Here is a 27,252-nt window from a genome sequence, read left to right as displayed (position 1 = left end):
AAACCCAAAACCCTCATATCTGCAATAAAACAACCTACAAGTGTGTTCCATACCTTGTAATGTCTCAATCCTTTCATGCATAGCCATGACTTCTACTTTGCACCTTCTCCACTCAAGCTAGGGTTTAACTCCGAAACAACCATGAAAGCTCCAATACCACTTGTTAGGAAAAAATGCTCATACCTAGAATTGTTTAATCCATTTCCTATGTAAACCATGAGAGAAAACATGCATACAAACTTGCATAATCACCATTATGTAAAGATCAAATAGTCAAGCCACGATATACCACAAGATATACCTTGGGAAAACCCTCATGAGGGAAAAACTTAACCTCCAAAAGAATCCATACTCCATTGTATTATTCAACCATAATGCACTACAAAGCACTTACAGAGCTACAATGAATACTTCAAAACCATCAAGCCCTTCAATGCATTATCATGTGTCCAAGCATAAATCCACACATCCCATGCCATGCTCCACAAATATAGTCCCCCAAAGGACTCAATACTATGATAGCCCAGATCACCAACCACCCTTAACCACTAAACATGTGTTTTCTTTTATAGACTCAAGATGACACAAATACAACTAGTGGTAGAGTAAAACCATGTGCCACACAACCATGTGAGCACAAAACTATTGTCCCCTCATTTAATATTAGGCACTAAGTTTTCACTTTTTAAATATATTTTCCCAATGTTAAATAATTAGAATATAATAGTACAATGTTACAATACAACTCATCAAGTGGCTCCAAGGATATTTCAAATGAAATGTCTATGTGCTACACGTCTCCTAGGAGCAACACACATAATAAATAAATAATACATGATAAACATTATGAAAAGGTGTACAACACCTTTCTTCCTAACAATTATAAGACACGAAACACAAAATTTATAGCAATAATTAATCTTTGACTTAACATCATATACATGCAAGTAAAATAAACTCATCAAAGTACATTCATGTATGAGAATCATCAAAGTTATCCTAATCAGAGTTGTGAAACATAAGTGTATCATAAAAATCACACAACTTACAAGGGGAGAAATACAAGATATCAAAGGAGAAAACAATATGGAGATGCAATCACTATGTATCAAGTCATCATGAAGGGGTATACACATTAATGAGAAGGAATAATAAATCATGCCTATCCATTGTAAAATGACACATCAAAGGATTTAACAATGAGTACAAACCAAGATAGGCTATATTATAAAGGTGACAACTAACTACAAACCAAAACTTAGGTGAAGCACTAGATGTACAAGGAGTAAAACAAAAATTAAGAAAAACTACAACACAGAGATATGAAATGGAGAAAAGAAAAATATATGACCATAAATGATAGACATTCAAGTTACAAGTTGATGAAAATGAAGAGGTGAAAAATAAATCCTCTAAAAATTTCAAGGCCATTGAATCATTTAATTTATTTAAAGGAGTTGAGTTTATACACAAACTTAGATGTGGAAATGAAATAAAAGTAGAATGACTACAATATTGTGGAAATAAAATAGAAGTAAAATGACTACAATATATATATGTACCTTGATGTTAGAGGTCAAGAGAAATTGATATGATTGTGATAAAGACCTGACACCTAAAATCTAATATTAGAACATAAATTAAACTATTGTGAAAATTATGCATTGCAAATTCTAGAATCGTAAGAAGAATTTGATTGAGGATGAATTATGTAACCTTGAACCTTCTAGACATGCCTTTGACCTTGGAAATGTAGCCTTGAACCTTTTGGGTAACACTAATTCTTGATGAATTTAGTCATCCTAAATATATATATCACTTGAAATTGGAAATGTTGGGAGCATAATGATGAAATCCCCTCGTGTAAGTGCCAATATTCTATTATTCAATTTGATACATAATTCTTCCATTCTCTCAACATTCTCCTTATTAAATAAATTATGCAAAGATGTTATTACTAAATTACTTATGTATTTAATCTATATATCTTTGTATGCATTGCAATCTAGAATAAAGTGTTTTCTATTTCTACTATCTGTGTTGTGCAAAAAACACATACTCTCTTTTCCTAGTTTTTTTGGGCTTTTCCATCTACTCATTTCACACTAAAGATGATGCAAGTTAGTCATTTGAAAAGTGAGAATCTTTGAGCCTCATGAGATATTGCCTCTAGACACGACTTTGGCCAAAAATTAGGACATAGGAATGATCTCATCCCTTATGATGTGGAGGCCTTTACTCAAGAAGATTTGATTTTTGAAATGTTTATTCAAAACCAGTCAACTCCATCAAGAGATCCAAAATCCATTGACTCTTCAATAAGCATTGTGCTTGTGTTAGCTAGGGGAGAGAACCCAGTAGTTGAGCGCGTTCCAATTGTTGTGATAGAAGTTTGATTTAATACCCCCATATTTGCTAAATTAAAGTCCATTTTTTGTACAACATTGCACCAATAGTTGTGACTTTAAAGTTGTTATTGCTGATGATGAGTACCAATAATTGAATGAAATAACCCTTTGTTGTAAAAGGAAACCAATCATGTGATGCCACATCGACTGCACAAGTATTGAGACACCTTTTGCACACCTATTGGTCTCACTTTTTTTTTGGCTTTTTTGGACACCTTGGCAAAGAGCATGCTAATGTGGCATCATATTTGATGATGTGGCCTTGAAACCTTAGTTATAAGTAGGGGACTTGCCAAGTAAGTTGCTATATAATATTGGGAGTGATTTGAAATTTCCATGTAAGATTTTGAGAAGCCCAAAATTAAGATGCACAACTTCTGAGTCATCTCCCCTAAAAAAATCTCTTTAAGAATTGATGCTTTTAACTTCAATTTCCTAGTCCGGGTGCATTTTTGAGTTCTCCACTTGAAAGAACACTTGAAGGCTCTAGAACATTTTTGCCAAGAGGCGGGGATGCAGGTGAACACTAGCAAAACCAAGGTCACGATCTTTACCTTGAAAAGAAAGAAGGTCCATAGAGAATTTGTCTTTGAGGGAAACACCTTACAAGTGGTCAATGAATATAAATACCTTGGCCTAGATTTCCACAATAAACTCAGCTGGGAAACATGTAGCGCAAAAAGGATCCAAGGAGGATGAAAAGCCTTATACTCACTCCAAAATAGATACAAGAGAGTGAAATTATGGGATTGGAAAACTAAGAAAACTCTTTTTGGGCTTCTTGTGGTTCCAGTGGTATTATATAGATGTGAGGTATGGGGCAACAACACTTTAACAAGGAAATGGAGGCAAATAGAGAGATTACAAAAACATTTAATTACAACTAGTCTCAAGATTAAATCATTATCCCATATGAGATTGTCCTAATGGAGGCGGGGGCTTTCCCTATTGAGGCATTAGCTATGTTCCGACTACTAAGTTACTTAAGGAGGTTAGAAAACATGGACATACATTGCTGGCCAAAAATGGCAGCAAGTGAGAAGCTAGACAGAAGGAAGAGCACATGGATGAAACAAAACATTAAATTGATGAATAAATGGAGTATTAACCTACAAGATTGCCCAAATAACAATGGAGAAATAAAAAAATACGTACAAGAAAAATTCAAAGAAAGCATGTGGGCAAATCAAATAAGGAGAAAAAAAAAAATACTATATCAAACACTTCAATCCTACGCATGACCACACTCAAAAGAACTACATAGGAATGGACATAAAATGAAAGGCAAAAATGTTAATTGCTCAAATAAGGACCAACTCACATCAACTTAGATGCAAAACTGGGAAATGGATGATACCCAAAGAGGAATGGGAAGATAAAAGATGTAGATATTGCATGCAAGAGGTGGTGGAGACTTAATGACACCACATCCAAAGTAATAATGTTGAGACACTAAATGTGAACACCTTGTGTAATCTATTTGACGAAGAAAAGTTTTCAAGAGTTACAGATTTCCTAATGAAATTACTGAGCAAAGATCTAAAATGAAGGAGGAGAAGGAGAAAGAGTTTTAATAGTTTAGATTTGTTCATGCTTTGCATGCTCTTTTGCTAGCTATATGTGAATTCCATAAACTATTCGACCTTATGGACGTCGTTAAAAACATTCATTCATCCTTGCCTGCATTCATTTTTCCTTGAAAATAATACTGACCCAAATTTCGCATCCATAAGGCACCACCGGAATGTACGCACTCACTGTGAAAGCAATAACATCGAGGCCTCTTTAACAGTTGCACTGTCAATCTCGAGCTGCAAAGAAGGGCTTGTATCATTTCCCGAAAACAATGTCGTCAGCAGCAAACGGCAATGCAAGCCCGAGACCGGAGAAGATGTCGTTAGAGGGAGCTGATGAGGAGGACGATTATTCTGTCAGATGGGAGTTCCTCAAGACACTTCCACACAGGTTCTATTATCAATCCTTTCCACCCCATGTTTTGTTAAAAACTGTTATAAGCATCTGGTCAAGCACTTCTCGTCGTCGAGACTTAAGGTTTGCCATCTGGGTGCGAGAAATTTCTTGATCAGACCAGTGAGGACTTTAACCCAGACGCTGCCACTAAGATACTGTCCCTTCGTAGGTTATGTTTTTTCCAGGGTTTAGGTCAAACCACCAAGGCTGTTTTGGAAGTTAAGCAGAGCTGAAATGCTAGTTACAGGTGGTGTGTCATGCAGATATGTGATTTTAGGCACCATGTTCTGAGCCATGCTACAATCGTATGCAGCTTGACGGGGCACGTTATCCTTTGCAATGTATATACCGCAGTGCAATGCTTGTGGGCACTGACCCTGCATTTGTCTTCATGGATATGAAAAAGTTCTCATTTTTTGGCACTATGTGAAGTAAAGCAGATTGACAATGCAGAGACCAATAGCCCGAGTTTATTGACGGAAGTTAAAAGAAATTAACTTTTCAAATATGTTCCAGTGTTTTTGTATGGCGAGCCGTTGTTTTTGGGATCCGCAAGTGTTAGCAATTAATATTTTTTTTTTAAAGATATGAACAATGAAAGTTTTACAACTATTACTATACATGACATTAAATTCCAGTTCTAGATGTTAACATAATTGATTAAATTTTCTGTTTTATAACGGCAGAAGACTCAAAGCTGCTAAATGTCTAGTAACCGCAGCAACAAGATATAAGGATATATAATAGCTATGCTTAATAATAAATTTAGCAGAAAGATATAAATACACAATAACTGGACGTCACAGCTATATATTGTTTGGGGCTGGGCTATCAATATAAAAATCAACCTTTTGACTCTAGGTCACTTCTAATCTCAACTCCCCACTTATTTAGTGGGAACCATACAGTCTGATAGGCACCTCTTTCTCCTCATCAATTTGTGTAGCATTTTAATGACAAACATGAAACATCTCATTGTGTGGCTAGAGTTTGCCAATCCTGAAATTGCAAGTTATGATTTGCAAATAATTTCTCCATTCATTTAGAGGTAGGGTTGTTACTTTTGATTGGGTGGTTGAAGCTTGTAGTGTTTTAATTTGTTATTTTTATGGCAATATAAAATGGAAGTTTGTAGTGTTTTATTTTGTTACTTTTATTGCTCAATAATTAAAAGCAGATAAAAGAATTCGAAACAGCATTAGAGATTCAGAAATCATAAACGATATATGGTGGTTCATCGAATGGCTACATCCAGTTACAAGTAAGGCAATAACTTCTATTCACTGTTGTCAGATGCATAATCTGTACACTTCCATTTATACAAATGTTTAGTTCTTCAAATATGAAGAGGCAACAAAGAAATGAGAAGGCAGGAAGAAGAGGATAAAGAACAGACAACCATTGGACTCCACATTCAACAATCTCCCACTTGAAATCCAACCGCTTTGAACACTGATGTCCCCTGCTTTTGCAATCTTAATAAAATACTTTAACTCCTCTAAATTCTGATCAAGAGTGCTTCTAAGTCTTTCCCAAGTGATCAGGGAGTCAAAATATCTCTTATCGAAAAGATCTTCTCTTACTACAAGCTCACTCATTAATGCACAATCAGGAACACCACTCTCTGTAGGATTAAAAACCACTCCTCCATCCATAGAAGAACCCTTCAACAAATACACAACATGGTCACCTCCTCCTGTCCTCCCCTTCTTTGCAACCTTGAACAGAGCATCTAGAAGATAATCATATACACCTCTTTGTATAGTCATGTGAATCTTCAATTGCTCAAGACGATACGTGCATACTTCAGAGCACACTCCTGCAGTCACACATGAGACAGGGCTTTTACCTGCTAAATTCATGACATACCATGATTCGTATTTTTCTAGGCCTGATAAAAGAGCCGCATCACCAAAGGGACTACCCCTTATCTCAAGCTTACAGAGATTTGTACAGCCTGACAATATTCACTGCATACCAAGGTTACTCTGACCCACAGAAAACATCTCCAAACACTCGAGTCAATCAATTGAAAAACATCCACATCCAACAGAACGGCCGCCTAGATTCACCTGGTTCCAGACTGTAATCTTCTCCAGTGGCCTCCTCATTGCTAACGTACTCATCTTCCATCTCCAACTGCTTCAGCACCTGACCCTGTGCCAACCTTTCCTCCCTCGCAATCTTTCTTTTACGACTAGCTTTGTTCTTTGCACGGCTGGCTTTAAACTGATCAAATAATGTCTTCTCTCTAGCTTTTTCTGCTTTGGACTTGTGAATGCTTTCCATTAACACACATTTATTCTTGAAGACATTACCCTTCACTGTTATGTACATGTCATGGTACTTGTGTTTATCTTTATTCATAGCCTCTCTATATTTACGCAATAGTTGCCACAGAACCCTCATCTGCCTTATTCATAGAATCTTAGTAGGCAGCCTAGCCTCTCTTGTAGCCATTTTGCAGCTTGCTTACCATGTCCAGAATGGTGTCCCTTTCTCTTGGCTTCCAAAGCACGGCGAGCACAAGCATGGGAATAAATTTTCATAGGCTTCCATACACCAAGAGATCTGGGTGTATTATGTGTAGCATCATTAGCTGCTCGAATACACAAAATACCAACATTATGCTAACTGCTGGAAATGAGATGTGGAATTAGAAATTGCAAACATTCTGGATGAATTTCAGCTCCCAGCATTCCTTCAGAGATTTCATTTTCCAGACTTGATTTCATGTGAATGTTGCTGTGTCTTTTCTAAATTTTTACATCTCCCAAGAGGGTTTTCATTGCAATCTTCCCAACTTGATATTCCAGACTTCAAGTGAAGATGCTCGTCAAGGTTTACTTTGATGTAAATTGTTGCAGGTGAAGAGTTATCTAGGAACGACTGGCATCTCTCATTTGTAATCTTTTTGACATTTAGGATGGCATTTCTACTGTCATCATTACCTAATCCCTCATTCTCAGACTTGGATGCATCTTCTTCAGCAGCAGCTTGCAACTCAGCAACCCAATATTCTGTTGTGGGTTCCAATGAATTTTTTTGTTCATGAACACTTTAATCAGATTCCAACATGCTAAGAAAAACCTCAATAACAGAATCAGCTTCATCATCTAATTGATCCAACTATCTCTTCCGAGCAGCCAAAACCTCACACAATGCCTGAGATTGCATAGGCATGGAAAAAACTGACATGGATGGACAACTCCCACTTTAGCATGACCCTCTACTACATACAAGGTGCCTAATTGTTATGACAAGTAAATGATCTATATTCTGATGTTATATCTTTGCTTGCTGTTTATCCTGATTTTAAAAAAAAAATCTTATACTTTTAGTTTGCCAATTTTTTGCCCGAAAGATTTTTGCTGCTATAGGCAGGAAAAAACAAGCTCTGATACCGCTGTAATGTACACCCCTAATTTTTTTATTTCTTTTGCAAAACAACTTAACCACAATCAAGATAAGATATGAATTTTCACTGCTGTAGCATTAGTTATATTTTCTGACAATGTTAACAAGGGTTCCCTGCTAATGCATTTTTCTGATTTGATATTTTGTAATCCTCTTTCAAGTGCTTACATGGTTCATGAGTTTATTGCCTTTACAATGAAATAAAAAATTAGGAAGTGAAATCATGATGAACAACCAATTACTTCACATTCAAAATACCTCAAATCTAAAGTATTACATGCATTTTCAGGTATATTGCAGCAGTCCAAGTGAACAGTCAATAGAAGGTCTGAAATACAGCGTTTCATAGCCATTAAGCAAGGCTCCAAAGGCATCAAACAGGCCAAAGAAACTCCCCACATCAGCACCCAACACTCCTGATCGTTCAGAATGAATTTGCAGCCTTCCCAACACCTGAAAATATCCTCTACCAAACTGGAATCATGCTCAGAAAGTCTGCAACAGTAAAACTGGGCACTAGGTACATAACTGATTCCCACCAAACTGGCTTTCAAACAGTTTAAATTACTCAACCAAGATGCCAAATGTACTTCCCAAGGTCTTTTAACAAAGGACAGCAAGAAGACAGGTTGCTACAGCCAAGTAAAGCATGAAACCAACTTCATAACCTTGTATGGTCACTTTACAAGGGACTCTCAACATCAAAAACCCTTAAACAACTATAATATCTTGGTGGCCTTGCCTTGGAAAACTGTATGATTAATCATCCTCAAATTTAAACCCTTTCTAGCTTCTTTTTTTAATGCCAAAAGGAGGTTCTGCAACTAGGGCATCACCCTAAACCCTCAGTTGTACAGCCAGCATTAAGAGCACCCGAAAACACCAAAAAACACCCAAAAATCTTTGCCAATCACTAAAAAGCAAACCCATAAATCTGCAATCAAAATACCTTGTATATTTTCATTTTTTTCAAACCCCGATTCCAAAAATTTGTGAAAACAAATGTGTTTCTTGTGTGAAAACACCAAACCAGCTAGGGAGGATCTTTCACCACTGGAATTAGTGTATTTGATGAGGGTTTTCGTCCTCAACAACACATAAGAAATTCCTTTGTTTATTCAAACAACATTCTATTATGTGTGCAAACTTTGTATGAAGAAATGAGAGCCCAAACTCTAATTTATAGACTTTGGAGGAAATTAGGGCACATGAAAAAATTCAAATATTTAATTTCCCTTAAAAAAGCTCTCAATAAGCTTTTAAGCAACCTATATTTTATTTCCCCCACAACCTAGGCGTCCAACTTTGGGGTCAACACTAAGCACTTTATTATTTAACACTCAAGCAAATAATTTAAAGTCACTTTATAACTTTAGTGTAAATATTGAAATTAGTGTAAATATTGAAATAATATCCATCAGCTTACAAAACTTGCCAAGACATTGAAAATAGAAATCTGATCATGCTTGAACATAACTGAAGCTGACAGATGATAACTGATGTTGACATGAGCACATACTATAAATAGTAGTTTTCTTCAAGAACCAAAGAGAACAAACCTAGAAAAATCCAGAAAGATCAGTGCCATACAACTACTTATAAATAGTAGTGTTCTTCGAGGACCAAAGAGAACAAATTTCATCAATTTGAGCAAAACAAACTTTGTCAAAGTTAACAGTTTATTAAATGCTACTGTTCTCCCAGCACAATGTAGTAGATCTGCAACTAGTGCCAACATCATGATATCCGCCTGATGTTGACATGAGCACATACTATAAATAGTAGTTTTCTTCAAGAACCAAAGAGAACAAACCTAGAAAAACCCAGAAAGATCAGTGCCATACAACTACTAATAAATAGTAGTGTTCTTCGAGGACCAAAGAGAACAAAACCAAAAAACCCCACAAAATTCGGTGCCATGCAAGCATTTACTATAAAGCAGTGTTCTTCAGGGGCTTAGGAGAATAAACCCCAAAAAACCAGAAAGATCGGTTCCTTGCAGACACTTACCATAAATAGCAATGTTCTCTGAGGACCAAAGAGAATTAATCTAGAAAAACCTAGAAAGATTTGTACCAAACAAGAACTTATTGTAAATAGCAACTGCTGTTGAAACCCACTAAAATTGAGATATGAGCTCACCGAGAACATTGGAAGGAACTCTCCCTGTACGTTTGGAAACTATGGAAAACCCTAAAATTGGCCAATGCTCGTAGAACAGGATGGCGTAAAAATAGGGACATGACAAAATTTTATTTACTTAGAGCATAGACTAACTTGCACAAAAATGTAATGTCTCCTTCCTTATCAGTTTAGTCATAGTGGACGGTTAGCCTATTTAGTTGTTCCTTGTAGGCTAATCAGTTAGGGTTGGGGAACTTTGAAGAGAGTTTATTCAGCTGGTTGGCAGTATCAGATGTTATTTGAGCTCTGGTGATTATTATGTGCAGAACACCCTTTTTGAAGTGATTTTGGTTGGGTTTTCCAATAATTACTATTTTTAGTTTTTTGGGGACCGACTGAGCTAGTTGGCAATGTTACTATTTTTAGATATGTGGTTGGAAGTTGTGGATATCATTGTCTCAATATTTAATATAGTCTAGTGATATTAAAATTAAATAATGCTAAATTGTTACTTAAATTAAAGATTTAACTTTATTGTTATTTAAATATTCTGATGAAGATTATATGGGTGCCAATATTAAAATGTTAAGAGATAAAATTTAGTAAATAGTCCCTTTTGAGACTTGGATGCCACATTGGAGAAATAAGTGAGTTTCAAATAAATTAAAAGCAAAGGCAATGGGGTGTAGCTTTTGGGAGCTCATTTCTTATGTTGGAATTGATATTTTGATAAACTTCATTATTGGAAGAATTGGTTCTTCTTGAAGGTTTGTGAGGACGGAACCCTTTATAGGCAACATCTTCCATGTTGGTGAGAGATTTAATCTAGAGGATTTTGGTGGTTTCATCCGGAAATCGCATTGGAGCTTAATGGAGATTTGATTTAGCTTTATTTTTCAGTTTCTGGTGTTCATAATATTAGAAATCATTCACAGAAGGAGATTGAGGGGAGACATTGTATTGTTTGCAGTTTTTGGAGAGCACTTTAGGAGGCCGCACCATATCTATTGTTGGCCATACAGCCCAAGGAGTGGCGTGAACATTGGGGAAGGTGGCGATTAGGGTTTGAGGAGGTTTTTGTGGCTGTTTGAAGGCATTTTGGGTCTGCTTTGTCATTTCAATTCTCTTCGTGGTTATTGGAGGTGTTCTTGGAGAGTGGCATCCATTTCTATATAGCCATTTTATTGATTATAAGTGCCAGAACAAACTTCTTCATTGCTGCATTTTATATGTATGTCTGAAATACATTTATAATGTCATTTCATCAATTGGGTTCATACTTTTGAGAAATATTGTATCTTCAATCATGAAATTAAAATCTGGAATATTTCAGCCTTGTGGTTTCCTGAATATTGTCTATTTTCTGAGTTAGATAATTGCTGCAAGCATTTCTATTATTTGCACTCTTTATTATATAAAACAACTGCAGAACACAAAACAATACACAAAACAAGGCAGAACATGGCTGCTTAGACTAACTTACACAAAATCTCATAGACTTGTGAGACAAATTATAGGGCTAGTTACTTGCTAGTTAACTTGCTTGCGAGGTTCGTGTGATTTTTCAGTGAGTATCTTGCAAGTTAACTTGTCAATTTCACAAGTTCAACTAGAAAACTTGCTTGATGATGCATAATACAGTTAGCAATTACTAATACTTGCACTTCAGTTTTCACAATTTCTTCTTCTAGTTCTCTCTACTTTGAAATTTGTTGTATTTGCAAGTTATTTCTATGGATTTTGTGTGATCTTGGACTAATATGATGAGTGACAAGTTTCGTGGCAGCATTTGTATGGTATGTAACCTAGCAATGACCTTGTGTTTTTTATTTTTAGATTTTTGTGTTGCTTTTCCTTCTAAGGTTTTATTACTCTCTGATCTCTGATTTAAAAAAATAAGTTATTTTTTATTTTTTCTTATTCAGCTAGTTTCTAGGGTTTATATTTTTTAATCTTTAATTTATTTATTATGCTGAGGTTTCAAATTCATTTATTTGTTTGAGATATGACATTTGCTATGGACCCTGTGTGGAAGCATTGAATCCTAGAAGGAGAAATGGGAGACGAAAAGTGTAATTATTGTGGGAAGAAGGTTTGCAGCATCAATGGCTTCTTATCATTTTGCATGAATCCGTGGAAGAGATGTTTTTTGTTTGTGATGTAGGAGGGCTTGATGCTATGTGAGAGATTATGGCTCTCCTTTCTTCACATAAGGATAAGCAGCACAACAGTCGGCAATAGATGTAGTACTAGAAGATGTTATCATGTATCTGATTGCAAATGAAGTGTTATGATGCTTTTGTGGCCATTTTGATCACATAGTACATGATAGTGGACACTGGACGTTATGATGTTTGAGATTTATATTTAGATCATATGATTGTTGAACTTGACACTAATAATTAATAAGCAATAACTATGATCAATGACGTGTATTGACATAGTTTTTGATCTATGAATGAATGAAACACTTCTAGTACTTATCACTTCTCTAAAGTCAGTTTTATCATTATGTATATTTTTAAAGATTATTTTGTAAATATGTGATTTTTTATGTTTGGAAATTTTGCCATGTTTTGCTGAGTCACTGAGTCTAAGTCAAATTTGTATCTGCTGAGTTTTGCTGAATCACGAGTTTTTAAACTATGGCTTAGAGATTTTTTTGCTTAAGTTTACATGTCTTGCCTTTAAATATGCTTTTGCCAAAATTTGAAATTGTTAAATTGTTTTTGCAAAGATTGGGTTTGTAACTTCCTACACCTAGCCATTGTCACACTTGCACACATGTCAACTCACACTTTAAAGAGAAAAAAAAGAGGAATATTATAGATTAATAAAAGAAAAAAGAAAATTGACATTGGTAGTTCATGTATGGTGATGCTAAATTGTTTCACAGATATTGCTCATTTACTTGTCTGTGTGCAGACTTATAAGGGATGTTGCCTTTGTCATTGCAAGTCCTGACTTACTGCTGGCTTCTGGGGAGGTGAGAAATCGACCAACCCCTTGATACTTCCTTTCTGGTTAGCTGTTGTTCAAATGTTTTGATTATTGGGACTGTGTATGCTTAAATATGGCAGTCTCTATATGTTGCCATTTTCGTGATTTTGAATTTCCTTTGTAATTATTTACCATTTTTTATTCTTTTCACTTTTGACTCTACATGGCATTATTAGTTTCTGCTAATCTTTCAAATACTTTGAAGAATTTTGGCTCTTTAGTTTAAGACACATTATTTAGTTTTTGATTAGATTGTTTATTATGGTTTTGATCAAAACCAGGGCATTTTCATTATTTTTTGTTTGAATTATTTATGTTGGGTCAGTTTTAGTATTTCAAATAGAAAATTCTTGATTCCTTATACTATGTTTTAACTTCCATGGGTTTTAGTTACCTAGCACACAACCATTTTATTTTTGTGAAAGAAACACTTCCACTAGTTTTAACAAAGTTAGAGAGTCTTGAAATGTTTCCTTGGATATCATGTTTCTTAGACATTTGTTATTCTTAGGTATAAAAGTTCGACATATTTCTTATCTTATTTATTTTTCTGCAGTGAGTCCCACCCAAGGTCCATTTGTAAACTGCATGAGAAAAATCAAAACTAAGTTGAATGAACCTCAAAATTCTGTAAAACAGGAACTGCATTTATCATAAAGGTTACTTTTTGTTTTTCTAATTTCTAATAGATGTAGCGAGTTATGATTGTTAATATGATGTAGCATGGTCAGTCTGTCATGGTAATAATGAACAGTTAAGTTTTTGAATGAATTTGATGTTGATTCGCACACATGCATATGATGATCCACAAAAAGTTAAAAACAAAATAAACATCTTGAAGTGTTGCTATTTCTCTTCTCAACTCTCCATGGTAATCTCAAGTTGGGGATTTAAAATGCCAAGAATATGAAATTCTCTTCTCAACTCTCCTTTTTATACCCCTTACAAATAATATTTTCGTAATCTTTTATTTTCCATCCTCAAAGTGACTTTAAACTTAAATTTACTTTTTGGGTCCCGAAATAAGTCACTTTTGCAATGTTGTCCATCTTTTATTAAATTTATTTTTTATTAATTAAACGTCACCTCTAAATTTTTTTTTCTAGACAACTTAATCGATAAATTATTCCCTTGCAATATCCTAATTAACCTATGGGAATTAAAATAGGTTGAGGGCCTCAATAAATTCTTCACAATGGAAAACAGGACATTATAGTCCTCTCTTTTCGAAATTGCTTGTTTTCAAGCAATTTTAGATTTGGATGTTGAAGTTTATTCTCCTTCCCTAGTGGCATCTTCTAGAGGCAAATCCTTCCAATGGATCAAGTATTCTATGATGATTTCTGTCCTCAACCTCTTCTTTTGTACATCCAAAATAGCCTTGAGGACGAAAATCAATTCATCTTCCTAATCCAATGGTGGAAGCTCTGGAGAAGGTGAAATATGCTGTCCAAGTGCCTTCTTGAGGCATGAAACATAAAATACATTAGGAATTTTGTCGAGCAACTCAAGCTCATAAGAAACTTCTTCTGTCCTCCTTAGTACTTTGCAAGGCCCATAAAATTTTGGTTTGAGCTACTCTATGCCACTCTTCTTCAAAGAATATTGTTTGTAGGACTGCAATTATAAGAAAACCAAGTCACCCACCTCAAAAATTCTCCCCAACCTCTATTGTTTGTATAAATCTTTTGTAGATTTTGAGCTTGCTAGAGATTTTACTTAAGTATCTTTAAAATCTTCTTAAGCTCTTGGATACAATCCTTGTCTGTTGGAATCTTCCTATTAGCAATGACTAAGTTTACAAAAGAAGTGACGTAATATCTGTACAAAACTGTAAATGGAGTCTTGTTGATAGACATGTGATATGTGTTGTTGTAGCGGTGCTCATCCAAATATAAACAACTAACTCAAGCCTTTTGTTTCCTTGCTACTTCCTCAAATATCCTTCTAGCCACTTATTGACAATCTTAGTTTGCCCATCTATTTGTGGGTAATGACTAGTGCTTGGGGTTACTTTAGTACTTGCCGATCAAAAAAGCTCTTGCCAAAACATGTTGTCCTGATAATTGACAATATTTCTTGGTAGATCACGTCGTTTAAATATCTCCTTGAATTGTGTTTGCAACTTGAGGTGCTTTAAAGTTGGAGGATATGACATAAAAATGAGCATACTTAGTCAGTTTGTCTAGCGCAACAAAAATGCATTTGTTACCTTGAACCTGTGGAAGACTAATGATGGAATCCATAGATATACTTGTTGAACACAATGTACCATTGAGAGGGGGGTGAATCAGTGGTTTCCAAAAACTCTTAACCTTTTAATCCTAAGAGTGAGTATCGGTTAGCAATGCAAACACTAAGTAAACCTACAGGAGAGATAAAGGAAGACATCACAATGCAACCACACAAAGGCACATCACATGACACCGATATATACGAGGAAAACCCAAGATGGGAAAAACCATGGTGAGAAAAGCTGTTGGAGTCTACTGCTCCAATCCAGCCTCACAATGAAAACATTGGTTACAACATTTAGGGCACCAATCCAAGGGGCACCAATCCAAGGAGCACCACCCCTACTGATTTAGGGCACCAACCCAAGGAACACCAACCCGTACTAATTTATGGGCACCAACCCAAAGGAGCACCAACCCCTGCAACGAGCTCCAACTCAGTGATTACAATACATTATATCAAAACATTAGTTATAATCCGGTTACAAATGAATTCTGTAACCTCACAGATATGTCTCTTCACTGGTCCACCTCTTCTCTACTCTCTGTCGGTTCTCTTCTCACCTTCTCTGACTCTTCCTCTACTCGGCCTCTGCCTTGTCTGCTCTCTTCTCACTCTCTTCCTCTGCTCACCGCAGCTCCCTTACCGGTTCAGGCTCTACCGGTTGTCTTCCTTTCCACCTTGTTACCGGTGACTTCCACAGTACCGGTTAAACCCTGCTCTATCCTTGCTTGTTGCTGCTTCTTTCCTACCGGTTCTAACACTACCGGTTGTCTTGACTGATGCACTCTTGCAGCTTATCGGAATCTCAAACCTTTTCCGGTTAGCCCCTTGTTAAACCTTCTTACCGGTTGCACCTCCAAATGCTCAGTTGCTTAACTTTCACAGTTAGATCAACTCTTTTCTTTCAATTGGCATCACACCTTCTGGTAGCATCAATCCATCTCTGTCTTTGACGTGCACATATATGATTGAGCTTTCTCGCCAAAACCTTAGTTTGAACTTTGGCGCGCTAGGGTTTCTTCCACTGATCACGAGGAGTATCGGATCCAATCAGATCTCATTATGCACGAAGATCGATAACCTGCAAGCAATTAGACATCACCACAATATCTCCTTTCTTCCAAAGCACGTTTGCTATACTTAGCAAACATAGACTGTCCATTGGCTTGGCACTTGGTCAATCACCATAAATGGTTCGGCGGTTTGCATCACCTACTTCGATCTGCACCCAGACACTCTACATCGATCAGTGCATCCATCGATCTCCTCTGTTCGACCTGCCTCGAGCCGCACACCTTCTGCCATCAACCCTTGATTTACGGGGTCTGCATTTAATACTGATCGACTCTGTAACTACCTCGTCGATGCACACTCCATCTACCGCTTCATGCATGTTCGCCACCTCGACTCCATGTGGCACCTTTGTCGGCATCCACCTTGGTTCACTATGTCGGTCCGACTTGGTCACCGACCAATAACACACAACCGGTGTGTGCTTCTTACTACCGGTCCATCTTTGCCTACCGGCTCTCTAACCCTACCGTTATATCTTGTCTTATTGGTTAATCTTCTTGACTTCACCTTCTTTGTGCTAGTGGATCATGTCAGCCTGGTCATCACACATACTGGTCCTTAGCAGGTATCTAGGGTGGCTCACCATGTGCATTTTCATCTGTTTGAGAGCACTTCACTTTGCCTCTTGGCTCTCTTACCGGTTGTATCCTTGATGGCATCACTCCATCAATCTTCCACTGTCTTGCACCGATCTATATCTGCATTCCAGAGTGAATCTCTTGTCTACAAATGGAAAGCCTTTCCTTCTCCTTCATCTGACATGTTCTCCTCTTAGCCGGTTTGTCAAAGTGACAAACTCATCACTCCTTGTTTGTTTCGGTAGCTCATCAGCATACTCTTGCTGATTAGGTGCACATCTCTGATCTCACATGTTGGAGGGTCACACTTATCATCCGGTCGATGGAGGTAGATACACAGCGGCTCACAATCTGCCAATCAACGGTGGGAGAGGATCTATGTCACTTGCTGGCCAATGGTGTGACTTCCCTGTTATTGAGTAGATGCAACTTCCTTACAGTCCTTAGGCAACATTCTTTCTTCAGTCTTCTCTTCATCCAGAGACAACATCATTTACCGGTGGGAGTCCTGCTAGATGACATCACACTAGCATACCGGTGGCCTGTTTACTCTGCAGTCTTACCGGTCACCATTGTACCGGTTAGTACCAACATGTATACTAACATGTTCACCCACTTGTTACTGGTTTCTTCACTCCAACATCAACTTTTATACCGGTGACTCTAGCTTGCATACCGGTTGACCTCAACTGCACATACTGTCGGTTGACATCCATGACCACAATGCCGGTTGACATCAATGACAATAATTCTCTTCAATCTCTCATACCGGTTGCCATGCTATACCAGTTGACATCAATGACAACACAATGCCAACAATACTCTCCCATTTCCGCTTTGGAATAGGTGAGGGTTGCGACAGTCCTTTTGGTAAAATATGCTTTGACGCTCTCTAAGATGTTCAAGGACATAGTCCTTGAGGCCCTTCCAAGTGAACCTCTCCTTGATTTGCTTGTAAGTTATAAAGAAGCCAATATGCCTTGCTAATAGTGTGTCATGAACAAATCTCAAGATCTTCTCCTTCATCTTAGACTTTGGGACAAGGTAGATCTTGTCCTTGTATAAAATGAGATCATCCATTACCTTGTACTTGTCATCTTATATTATTCTTTCCATAACATCATAAGCAAATGCATTCTTGGAATAGTCAACCAAGAGATGAGCCTTCCAATATATGGGTATCTTGGAATAGTCAACCAAGAGATGAGCCTTCCAATATATGGGTATCTCTATCATTGAACATAAGGTAGGTTTCCTAGATAAAGTGTTTGCAACTACATTTTTCCCCCTTAACATATTCAATATCAAAATCATTGTCCTGCAATCTGCTCACCCATTCTTGTGGCATCTTGTTCAAATCTTTTTTGAGTGAGGAAGTGTTTTAGGCTATTATGATTGGTACTTACCACAAAACCTTCCTCTTGCCAGGTATTGCTAGAATTAAGCCAACACATGCATGATAGCTAACATTTGCTTGTCATAATTGTTGATTTTCCCAGGTTTTATTGGATGTATTTTAATGTATATATCTAATTCAATCTGATACTTGCATTCTTGGAATTCTATGTATTCTCAAATTGAATAACATTATACTATATATATTCCTTTGGAGAGGCATGTCCTTGAACGAACATGTCTCTCCTTTAATTATAATAATTTAATCAATATTATAATGTTTCATCAATCAATTATTAATTTAGAATAACATAATAGATTAATATTGAATATTAAATTTTATATGATTAATAATAATATAATAATATAACATAATAATATATTATTATTAATCAACATATATTATATGTATTCTAAATGATCATTCGACTCAAGCTACAAACATTAACACTCCCTCTTAGCTAGGGAGGATGATCAGACAAAATGTGTAGTGATCTCCCATGTCAACACTTATGGCCCTCACCATAGATATACAAAACATAATTAACACTCCCTCTTAGCTAGGGAAGATAAAATCAATGCAAATGTATTAAGTCTAGATTAATTATGGAATAGAAAAAAAAATATTATCTCACTATGATATCAGGAAGTATGGTATAAACAAGAATATCAAGGCACATGATATTCACCCTAACTCAAAAATATCATCTCATGATATTGGGAGTATTTGCATCAACCATATGATGCTCATCACAGGGGACCATAGTCTCAAGGTGTGAATTTGCCTCCGTCGGCGATTCTATCCATGATCTCTCACGTGGATTGCCTCAGTCGGCGATTCTATCCAAAAGCTCTCACGTAGATTGCCTTAATCGTTTGTTGTCAATGCTAACAGCTGATAGTTATCGGTGTGTTATCCTTGACAACCGATAACTATCGGTGTAGACTAACACATCGATAACTATCGGTGACTAACATAACACTACCCGATATGCAACCCGATCTAATGCAATCCGATAATATATATTAATCGGAGTCATCATTATGTTAGATCGATATTCATCTAGATACAAGATTCATTAGATAGATGAACATGAGAAAGATGCATAGTATGATTTAATCAATAGTTTGGTCATATGCAAATATAGAATGACTATCAAGGATGATTCAATTGCTTGATGGTTTTATCATAGTTATCGATATGATAAATGATTGAATGAGAGACTTCATTTATCTCTCATTCAATCATTTATCTTACCGAAGCTATTATGCATTAACACTCCCTCTTAGCTAGGTAAGATGAATGTAGACAATATATTCAAGCATCATAATTTAATAGATAGTGATCATTTTAGTCATTCATGAGAATCATACCATCTAATCATTTGGTATTTAGTATCACCTAAACACGTGATCTTGAAGTTCATCACATCAATCTTGTGATTGATAGGATATCACCTAAGCATGTGATATCAGTATTGCCTACACGCAATACTTAAGGATAATCATATGAGAAATCTTAATTTCTCACCTTATCCTAGTTGTGATAAGTGCACTAACATTTTATACAAATATTATATCACCTAAATACATGATATGAAGTATCACCTAGACACATGATACAAATGTCCATCACGTCAATCTTGTGATGACAGGATATCACCTAAGCACGTGATATCAATATTGCCTAAACACGCAATACTTAAGGATAATCATATGAGAAAGATTTAAATTCTCATCTTATCCAAGTTGTGGTATGTGCATTAACTTTTCATATGAATGTTTTACCACAACACAATCATGGCTTCATCCATGATTCACCAGAGATCCACCATGATAACTGGTTTGGACATTATAAGATCGTCACCTTATAATGTCTCCATACAAGTGTTCATTATTTTGAGAGATCGTCACCTCTCAGATATGAACCCAGGGGATAAAATCCAAAAATGTCCTGTCATGACAAAGAAGTTTACACATTAAACATGCAAATACAAATTGCAAAGAAAATTACCTTTCTATCATACCTAAACCTTTTCTGAAGTGATCAACCTTCACTCTGAAAGAGGTTTTTTTGGTTAGAATATCTGCAGTTTGATCTCCAAGGGAAAACCCCCCTACTCGAGGGAGAAGCACCCAGCATAAAATGTCTTCTTTATATATCAAATATGTCTAGCAATAATGCAAGATACGGGCCCAATATATGTTGCTTCACTCCTTGAAGCAAATTTCACAAAAGCAAATCTAATTGGCCTTCTTTAGAGGATCGATCTTCGCTAACTAATATATAAACTGCTCTTCACATAAATTGAATGGGTCAGAGAATGAGTTTGCATCTTCTATATATATGAGGGAGGTACCCTTTCACAAGGGGTCGGTCCTTAATGACACCATTTGTCTCTTCACAAGGGTGACCACTACAACATCAACACTCCCTCTTAGCTAGGGAGGAATCCTTGTTAATAATATAGTCATGAAATGACATCCACCATGGCTACTCCTAGAGAGTGGAACACGATTCATCACGGTACTCAACATGATGATATCCATCATGGCTACTCCCATGTATGAGAATGCATATGAAGTATGAACACAAGTGCCCATCACAGAGTTGCTCAACGTGATGTTTTCATCTCGTCATGATGTTCACCATGACTACTCCCAAAGGGTGGAACAAGGGCCTTCACCTCAAACTTCTCCCTCACAGAGAAGAGTGTATTAACAAGGGCTTGCTCCTCAAACTTATCTCTCACAGAGAAGAATGCATTAAGCATATTTTCATGATGGTGTGGCTCCCTCTGATATCAACCTTCGGACCTCCTTGTCTAAGGTTGCTTCTGATGAAATGTTAGACTCCCTCTGAATCTGATATCAACCATCTAACCTCATTGTCTAAGGTTACTTCTGATGAAATATTAGACTCCCTCTGAATCTGATATCAACCATCTGACCTCCTTGTCTAAGGTTGCTTCTGATGAAATGTTAGACTCCCTCTGAATCTGATATCAACCATCTGACCTCCTTGTCTAAGGTTGCTTCTGATGAAATGTTAGACTCCCTCTGAATCTGATATCAACCATCTGACCTCCTTGTCTAAGGTTGCTTCTGATGAAATGTTAGACTCCCTCTGAATCTGATATCAACCATCTGACCTCCTTGTCTAAGGTTACTTCTGATGAAATATTAGACTCCCTCTGAATCTGATATCAACCATCTGACCTCCTTGTCTAAGGTTGCTTCTGATGAAATGTTAGACTCCCTCTGAATCTGGTCTCAATCATCAATTCGTTTATAAGTATCAATTTATTTCTCCCCTTAATTCAATTTTATTGTGCTTTCGTCCTGAAGGTATGTCAGAGAGAGATTACAAATAGCTCATAAACTAAATTATCTCGAACAGAAATACCAATGATGGAAGCATACAAGATTTTACTAGCCAATATTATAGCATAAATTACAAACTCAATAATTCATGTGCCTTAATAAAACATGGAATACTTATCTTAAGTTTAAAACATTTCCTTTCATAAGGTGAGCCCATATAAGAAATATCACGCATGAATCATCTCTCATCATAATTCCCTTTGAATGATGTAGAACATTTTCATAATTTTGATTAACACTTTCATTATTATTTGCCACACACAGTCGTTAATAACTTTTGCAATTTACCAAATTTATCCAATCTCTTCGGTGAGATGTTAGAAAATCTAATTACAAACATTTCCTCCAAGTTATAGCCAGATCCAACGGTTAAAACAGAAGTTATGACATTTTTCCCAAAACTGCCAACCCTAGGTAGGGTTTCAAGTGACCTGCACCAAAGTCGTCATATCTTGCACAAAACTGAATCAAATTTGATGAGATAAACATATTTGAAAACTAGAAACACAGATCTTCCCATCCATATATTATAGTCCTCATTTTGAGGCCAACCAAGGGCCGTGCAATGGCATATTTCAGACTGAAAATTCTAAAAAAACTGAATTCTCCAACCCTCTCCAACCTCTAAATTAAACTTCACAGGCCTGAGCTCTGATAACATGTTTATTTTCCCAGGTTTTATTGGATGTATTTTAATGTATATATCTAATTCAATCTGATACTTGCATTCTTGGAATTCTATGTATTCTCAAATTGAATAACATTATACTATATATATTCCTTTGGAGAGGCATGTCCTTGAACGGACATGTCTCTCCTTTAATTATAATAATTTAATCAATATTATAATGTTTCATCAATCAATTATTAATTTAGAATAATATAATAGATTAATATTGAATATTAAATTTTATATGATTAATAATAATATAATAATATAACATAATAATATATTATTATTAATCAACATATATTATATGTATTCTAAATGATCATTCGACTCAAGCTACAAACATTAACAATAATTAGAGTACCTTCTTTCTGTTTCTTTGAGTTTTTTTCTCTCAAATGCTACGAGATGTCTGTTTTTTATTAAGATAGTTCCAATGCCCTCACCCAAGTCATCGTGCTCCAAAACAAAGGGCTGCAAAAAATATGCAATGATAAAATTGGGCATGAACTCATCACTTCTCTAAGCTCGTCAAAAACTTGCTGTGCTGCACATGTCCATGAGGAGGCCCCTTTAGTCAAATCTGTCAAGGGTGCTGCTTGTTGTGAAAAACCTTTACAAACCTCCTATTGTATTTGCACAACCCAAAGAATTCCTTCAAATGATACAATGATTTGGGTGGTAATCAATCCAGAATAACTTGAATCTTATCCCTATCCACCTTGACTCCTTTTGAACTAATCACATGCCCTAGATACAATATCTTTGTCATGCCAAATTCACATTTCAGCACCTTTGCATACAATGATTGTACCTCCATGATTCCCAGGACTTCATCAATGTGTCTCAAATGGTCTTCCCACATCTTACAACATATTAGTATGTCATCAAGGAAGACTAATACAAACTTTCTCAATTGTTTATTGAATACCTAGTTCATGCAAGATTAGAATGTGGTTGGAGCATTGGTCAACCTAAAAGGCATGACTGGAAACTCGTAGTGTCCATATTGGCACCTAAAAAGAAGTCTTGTGTATATCTTCCTCTCTCACTCTAATTTGATGATACCCTAATTTCAAATCAATTGTTGAGAAGTAAACAACCCCATGCAACTCATCAATAAATTCATTGATCTTGGGAATAGGGTACTTGTTCTTGAATGTTCTTTTGTTGAGAGCTTTGTAGTTATACACATTTTCATAATTCCATCCTTCTTGACTAAAACTTTGAAGAAACGAAAGGATTGGAACTGGGTCTAATATGCCCCGTATTAAGAAGCTCTCTGATTGCCTTCTTAATTTCTTCGTTATGCTTTTTTTGGTGGCGATAAGTAGTAGTTATAGTGGGCTTGGCTTCTTCTGCTAAATCAATTACTTGCTCAATGCCCTTGTTTGGTGGTCTATGTAAAATCCTTGGATGAATTTTGCCAAATTTTGAACTTCTTTTCTGATGTCAATGAAGGATTATTTCATTTGCCCACAATGCATAATCTTTTTTTTGTGTAATAACTGCTGTAGTCATATGTGGTATTTGTTTGGTGGTGGTTGTAGTTGAATGCCCTCACAATATATGTATATTCAAGTTCAATGAACATTAACTTAGCCATATTTTTACATTATTATGCAGCTACAAACTTATTAATAATAAAGTGATATCAAATAGACAGTGAGCAGATAAAAATCCTTTAGAATATCGAAGTCTGAAATACATTTTGAAAGTTACAAGTCTGCAACAAGGGTAGCTTATAAAGAAGCATCTATATAATTTTCTAACCTGAAACTTATTGCAACCTGTCCACACAATTGTCACGTCCCAGGCTCCCACTCTTCTCTTTCCTTCACGACAGTAGAGAGGAAAGACGTCTAGCATAGTAAGTGATTCAAACCTTTTGATATCAGTCCAATAAGGGCTCACACCTTGGCACAAAACTCAGAATGCTTTGGAAAAGCTCCCAAATTCTTCACTTCTCTTGGTGGCTAACAAAAATAGATGCAAGTTGCCCCAAATATACCCAAATAACCCTCTAAATCCAGTTGACCTGTTTTTATTTGTACGTCCAACTTAAGATTATAGTTCCTTATATTAAAGAGGTCCCAGGCTTATCGAAGGAGACTTCAACCTCCACGTGATGGCAAGAAGGTAACAGCAATGGTGATAATCCTTATCAAACACCTTTTTCCTTGCCACAATAAAATCTTCCAGCATTTAACCTTAAGAAAAAGGAAATGGCATCCAAGGTTTTCCATTCAACAATAAACATCAATATTAGATTGTCATGGCATCCTGCTGAAGCTTCCACAGTAAACAACTCAAAAATTTGTCTTTGTAGAAGACTTCACAAATTTCATTAGATTTCAACCATTTTAAATCAAGTGAGAAATCTGAGTGATCTCTCCTACACTAGCTAGGGTAGAATCTTGCACTATTAAAATCAATTTCCCTTTGGGTTTTCGTCCTAGGTTTTTTGCTCCACAAGAAGCTCTCTAGTTTCCAAATAGAAGAAAATAATTCAAGCATAGTGAAAATGAGTTCCACAACATTATTTTATATTTACCCAAGGAACATTCTTGAAAATCTTTTAAAATTCCCACTTTAAATAATTCATTGAAGTCTAGATAATAAAGTGACTTTAATATTTCCCTTTTAATGTTTCACTTAAAGTCACTTTTTGTTGCTTTACTAAGTTAATTAAATAAGTTACCCTTAAAATGTTCTTTATTGGATAACATCAAATAATTAATTTAATTTATTCCTTGACCGCTTGCCTTAAACCTATGGGAATAAAATAGGCTAAGTAGCCTCCTTGGCTACTCCCTAGAAAGGGACATTACAGAGCCTACTTGGAGAAATATCACCAAATACCATACCTTGTTTGTGTAATAATGATTGGGTATCAACATCATAAGCTTTCTCACCCTCCAAAGAGGTTTTTGCAAAGACAAAGCATCACGCTACCCGTGCAACCTCGCCCTGATGGAAAATAGCCTCCATTTTCTTTACAATAACTATCTTGGGAGCTCCATTGGACATACCTGGGAGTACTTCCTTTTTCCCATTTGCCTTGAGCTTCAATTTCATTGTCTGAAATTTTTGAGAATACTTCCCAAGAGAGTGCGACCATTGTATTCCCAAAACTACATTTGTCTTGCCAATGTCCACAACATAAAAATCATTTGTTATTATTGGAGTTGAGGAAAAATCAACTCTACAGCTCCCAAAGATCACCTGCATGCAAACCTGTCACAGAAAGAGAGAAGCAAAATAGCTATGGAGGCCAGAATTCAAAGATCTAAAAAAGAGGAGTCATATTGATTGTGCAACAAGAATGCAATTCAATAATTACAATTGTTATAAAAATACAAAGAGAGAATCCTTATAAGAGGATACTTGAAACCCTAAAGGAGAAAACCTTAAAGAATTATAAGATTCCTAAGTTTAGCTTAAGCATAGAGTATAATAGACTAATAATTAAATAAATAATTATTAGCTAATAAAAGATAACTCTAACACCCCCCCTTAAGATGAACTTAGGGAGTAGCTAAAAAACAACTAAGTACTAGAAAAACATGTAAAAAATGCAAGAAAAACGCAACAATGGGTCCTGACAACTAGGCCTGATGAGGTACCCAAGTACAATAAAATCTCTATAAAGTGGAGAAAAAAGGAGAAAACCCTGTGGGAACAAAACTCCTCTCCAAGGAGAGATGAAAGCTCAAGTGAAGGACTAAGAAGCCTCCAAACAAGAGTGTTCCAGAGGACAGGAACAAAAAAGCATGAAGAACACCATTGAGGCATGAAATAGCTGCAAGCACTGTAGAAGAGTAACTGTTGATCTGAAGAACCTCAACCGAAATAGAACATGACTAGGTAGAGAAGACTATAATTTGCATGAGTGCCCTCAAATGACACTACTCGAATCAGATGGCAAACGAAGGCAAACAATTGAACTCGAATATACAAATGGCATGAAACACCAAAGCTTGAAGCGCTGATCAATTGAACCAAGGAAGTATTAGAACAATAGGACAAACTTCCCCATAATGCTGAAAAGAGAGAGGGGCATGTACACTGAAAAGAACGGCCAACAAGAACTGCATGACGAAGAACCAGGAACATCAAAGGTGCAGAGAAAGTACATAGTGTTGTGGAAGGAACACTCACTTGACACACATCATGAGGTTAATGTCGTGGAAGGAACACTCACGTGACAAAGGTAGATGGCAAACAAAGACAAACATCAACCCCCCCATGGCACTTTATAAGTAGTGCATGTACAATAAGGCACAAGATGTGCAAGATTCCAAGTATATAATGCATGGTGACACTTTATCTCAGCGAGTTTGCATAAAAAAAAGCTACAATGATCAGAAGAGACAGAAGACTGGAAATATAGAAAAAACAGTCAAAGACGAGACATCCTACTCAAAAAAAGAGATCCCAGGACCTGAAACATCCAAGATATTCACTAGAGTGCTGAAAAGCAAAAAATTGAATAAAATATACCTAGAGCAGAATCTGGAAAGAAAACTTATATGACTGGAAAGTACACAGAACAAGCTTTCCAACGATATAAAGTTTTCGAAAAACGGAGTTCGGATGCTCAAGTTATGTCTCCCGAAGTGCAAAAATGAACCTCTGACTTTGACAGCAAAAAACACCATAAAAAAAAAAAAAAAACAAAATAAAAAATGCAAACCTCTAGATCTGGATAGAGCTCGGAAAAAGCTTTCCGACGATATAAGGTTTTTGAAAAAGCGCCTCTATATGACCAAAAGAAAAAAACCCCTCTTTTAGGGCATAAAAAGGGTTAAAAAAAAAATAAAAAAATTTATTTATTTTTTGACGAAAATTTTGTGACGCATTTGCAGGTACAGTCATACGGATTTCCATGCCTCAAAAAACGTGCCAATAAAAAATCATGTCCCAGATGCCTCTGTCATCGAAAATAGGCAAATTATATATCAAAATTCATGGAATCAGCCTTCTGAATCCA

General features: G+C 36.2%; 1 protein-coding gene across 8 annotated transcripts in view; it reads left to right on the top strand.

Annotated features, from left to right (window-relative positions):
- Window positions 1-3,921: 3,921 nt before the first annotated feature.
- The window catches only part of LOC131076467 (uncharacterized), a 76,307-nt gene continuing 52,976 nt past the window's right edge, over window positions 3,922-27,252 (top strand). For 2 of the 8 annotated variants that reach the window (XM_058013657.2, XM_058013656.2), the window contains exons 1-3: window positions 3,922-4,373; window positions 10,891-11,151; window positions 12,846-12,906. Coding sequence is in view for 2 of the 8 variants with exons in the window: in XM_058013652.2 (XP_057869635.2) it covers window positions 4,255-4,373; window positions 12,846-12,906 (180 nt within the window). In the remaining 6 variants the exon portion in view is untranslated. Of the gene's footprint in view, window positions 4,374-8,085; window positions 8,317-10,890; window positions 11,152-12,845; window positions 12,907-27,252 lie in introns of those variants that run through there. The other 6 variants (XM_058013654.2, XM_058013653.2, XM_058013652.2 and 3 more) reach the window with 6 other exon arrangements.

This window comes from Cryptomeria japonica, chromosome 5 (genome assembly GCF_030272615.1).
Source record: "Cryptomeria japonica chromosome 5, Sugi_1.0, whole genome shotgun sequence".
In the NCBI taxonomy this organism is placed as follows: Eukaryota; Viridiplantae; Streptophyta; class Pinopsida; order Cupressales; family Cupressaceae; genus Cryptomeria; species Cryptomeria japonica.
The sequence above is the reverse complement of the archived record's forward strand: the minus strand, read 5'-3'. Positions and strand labels throughout refer to the sequence as shown.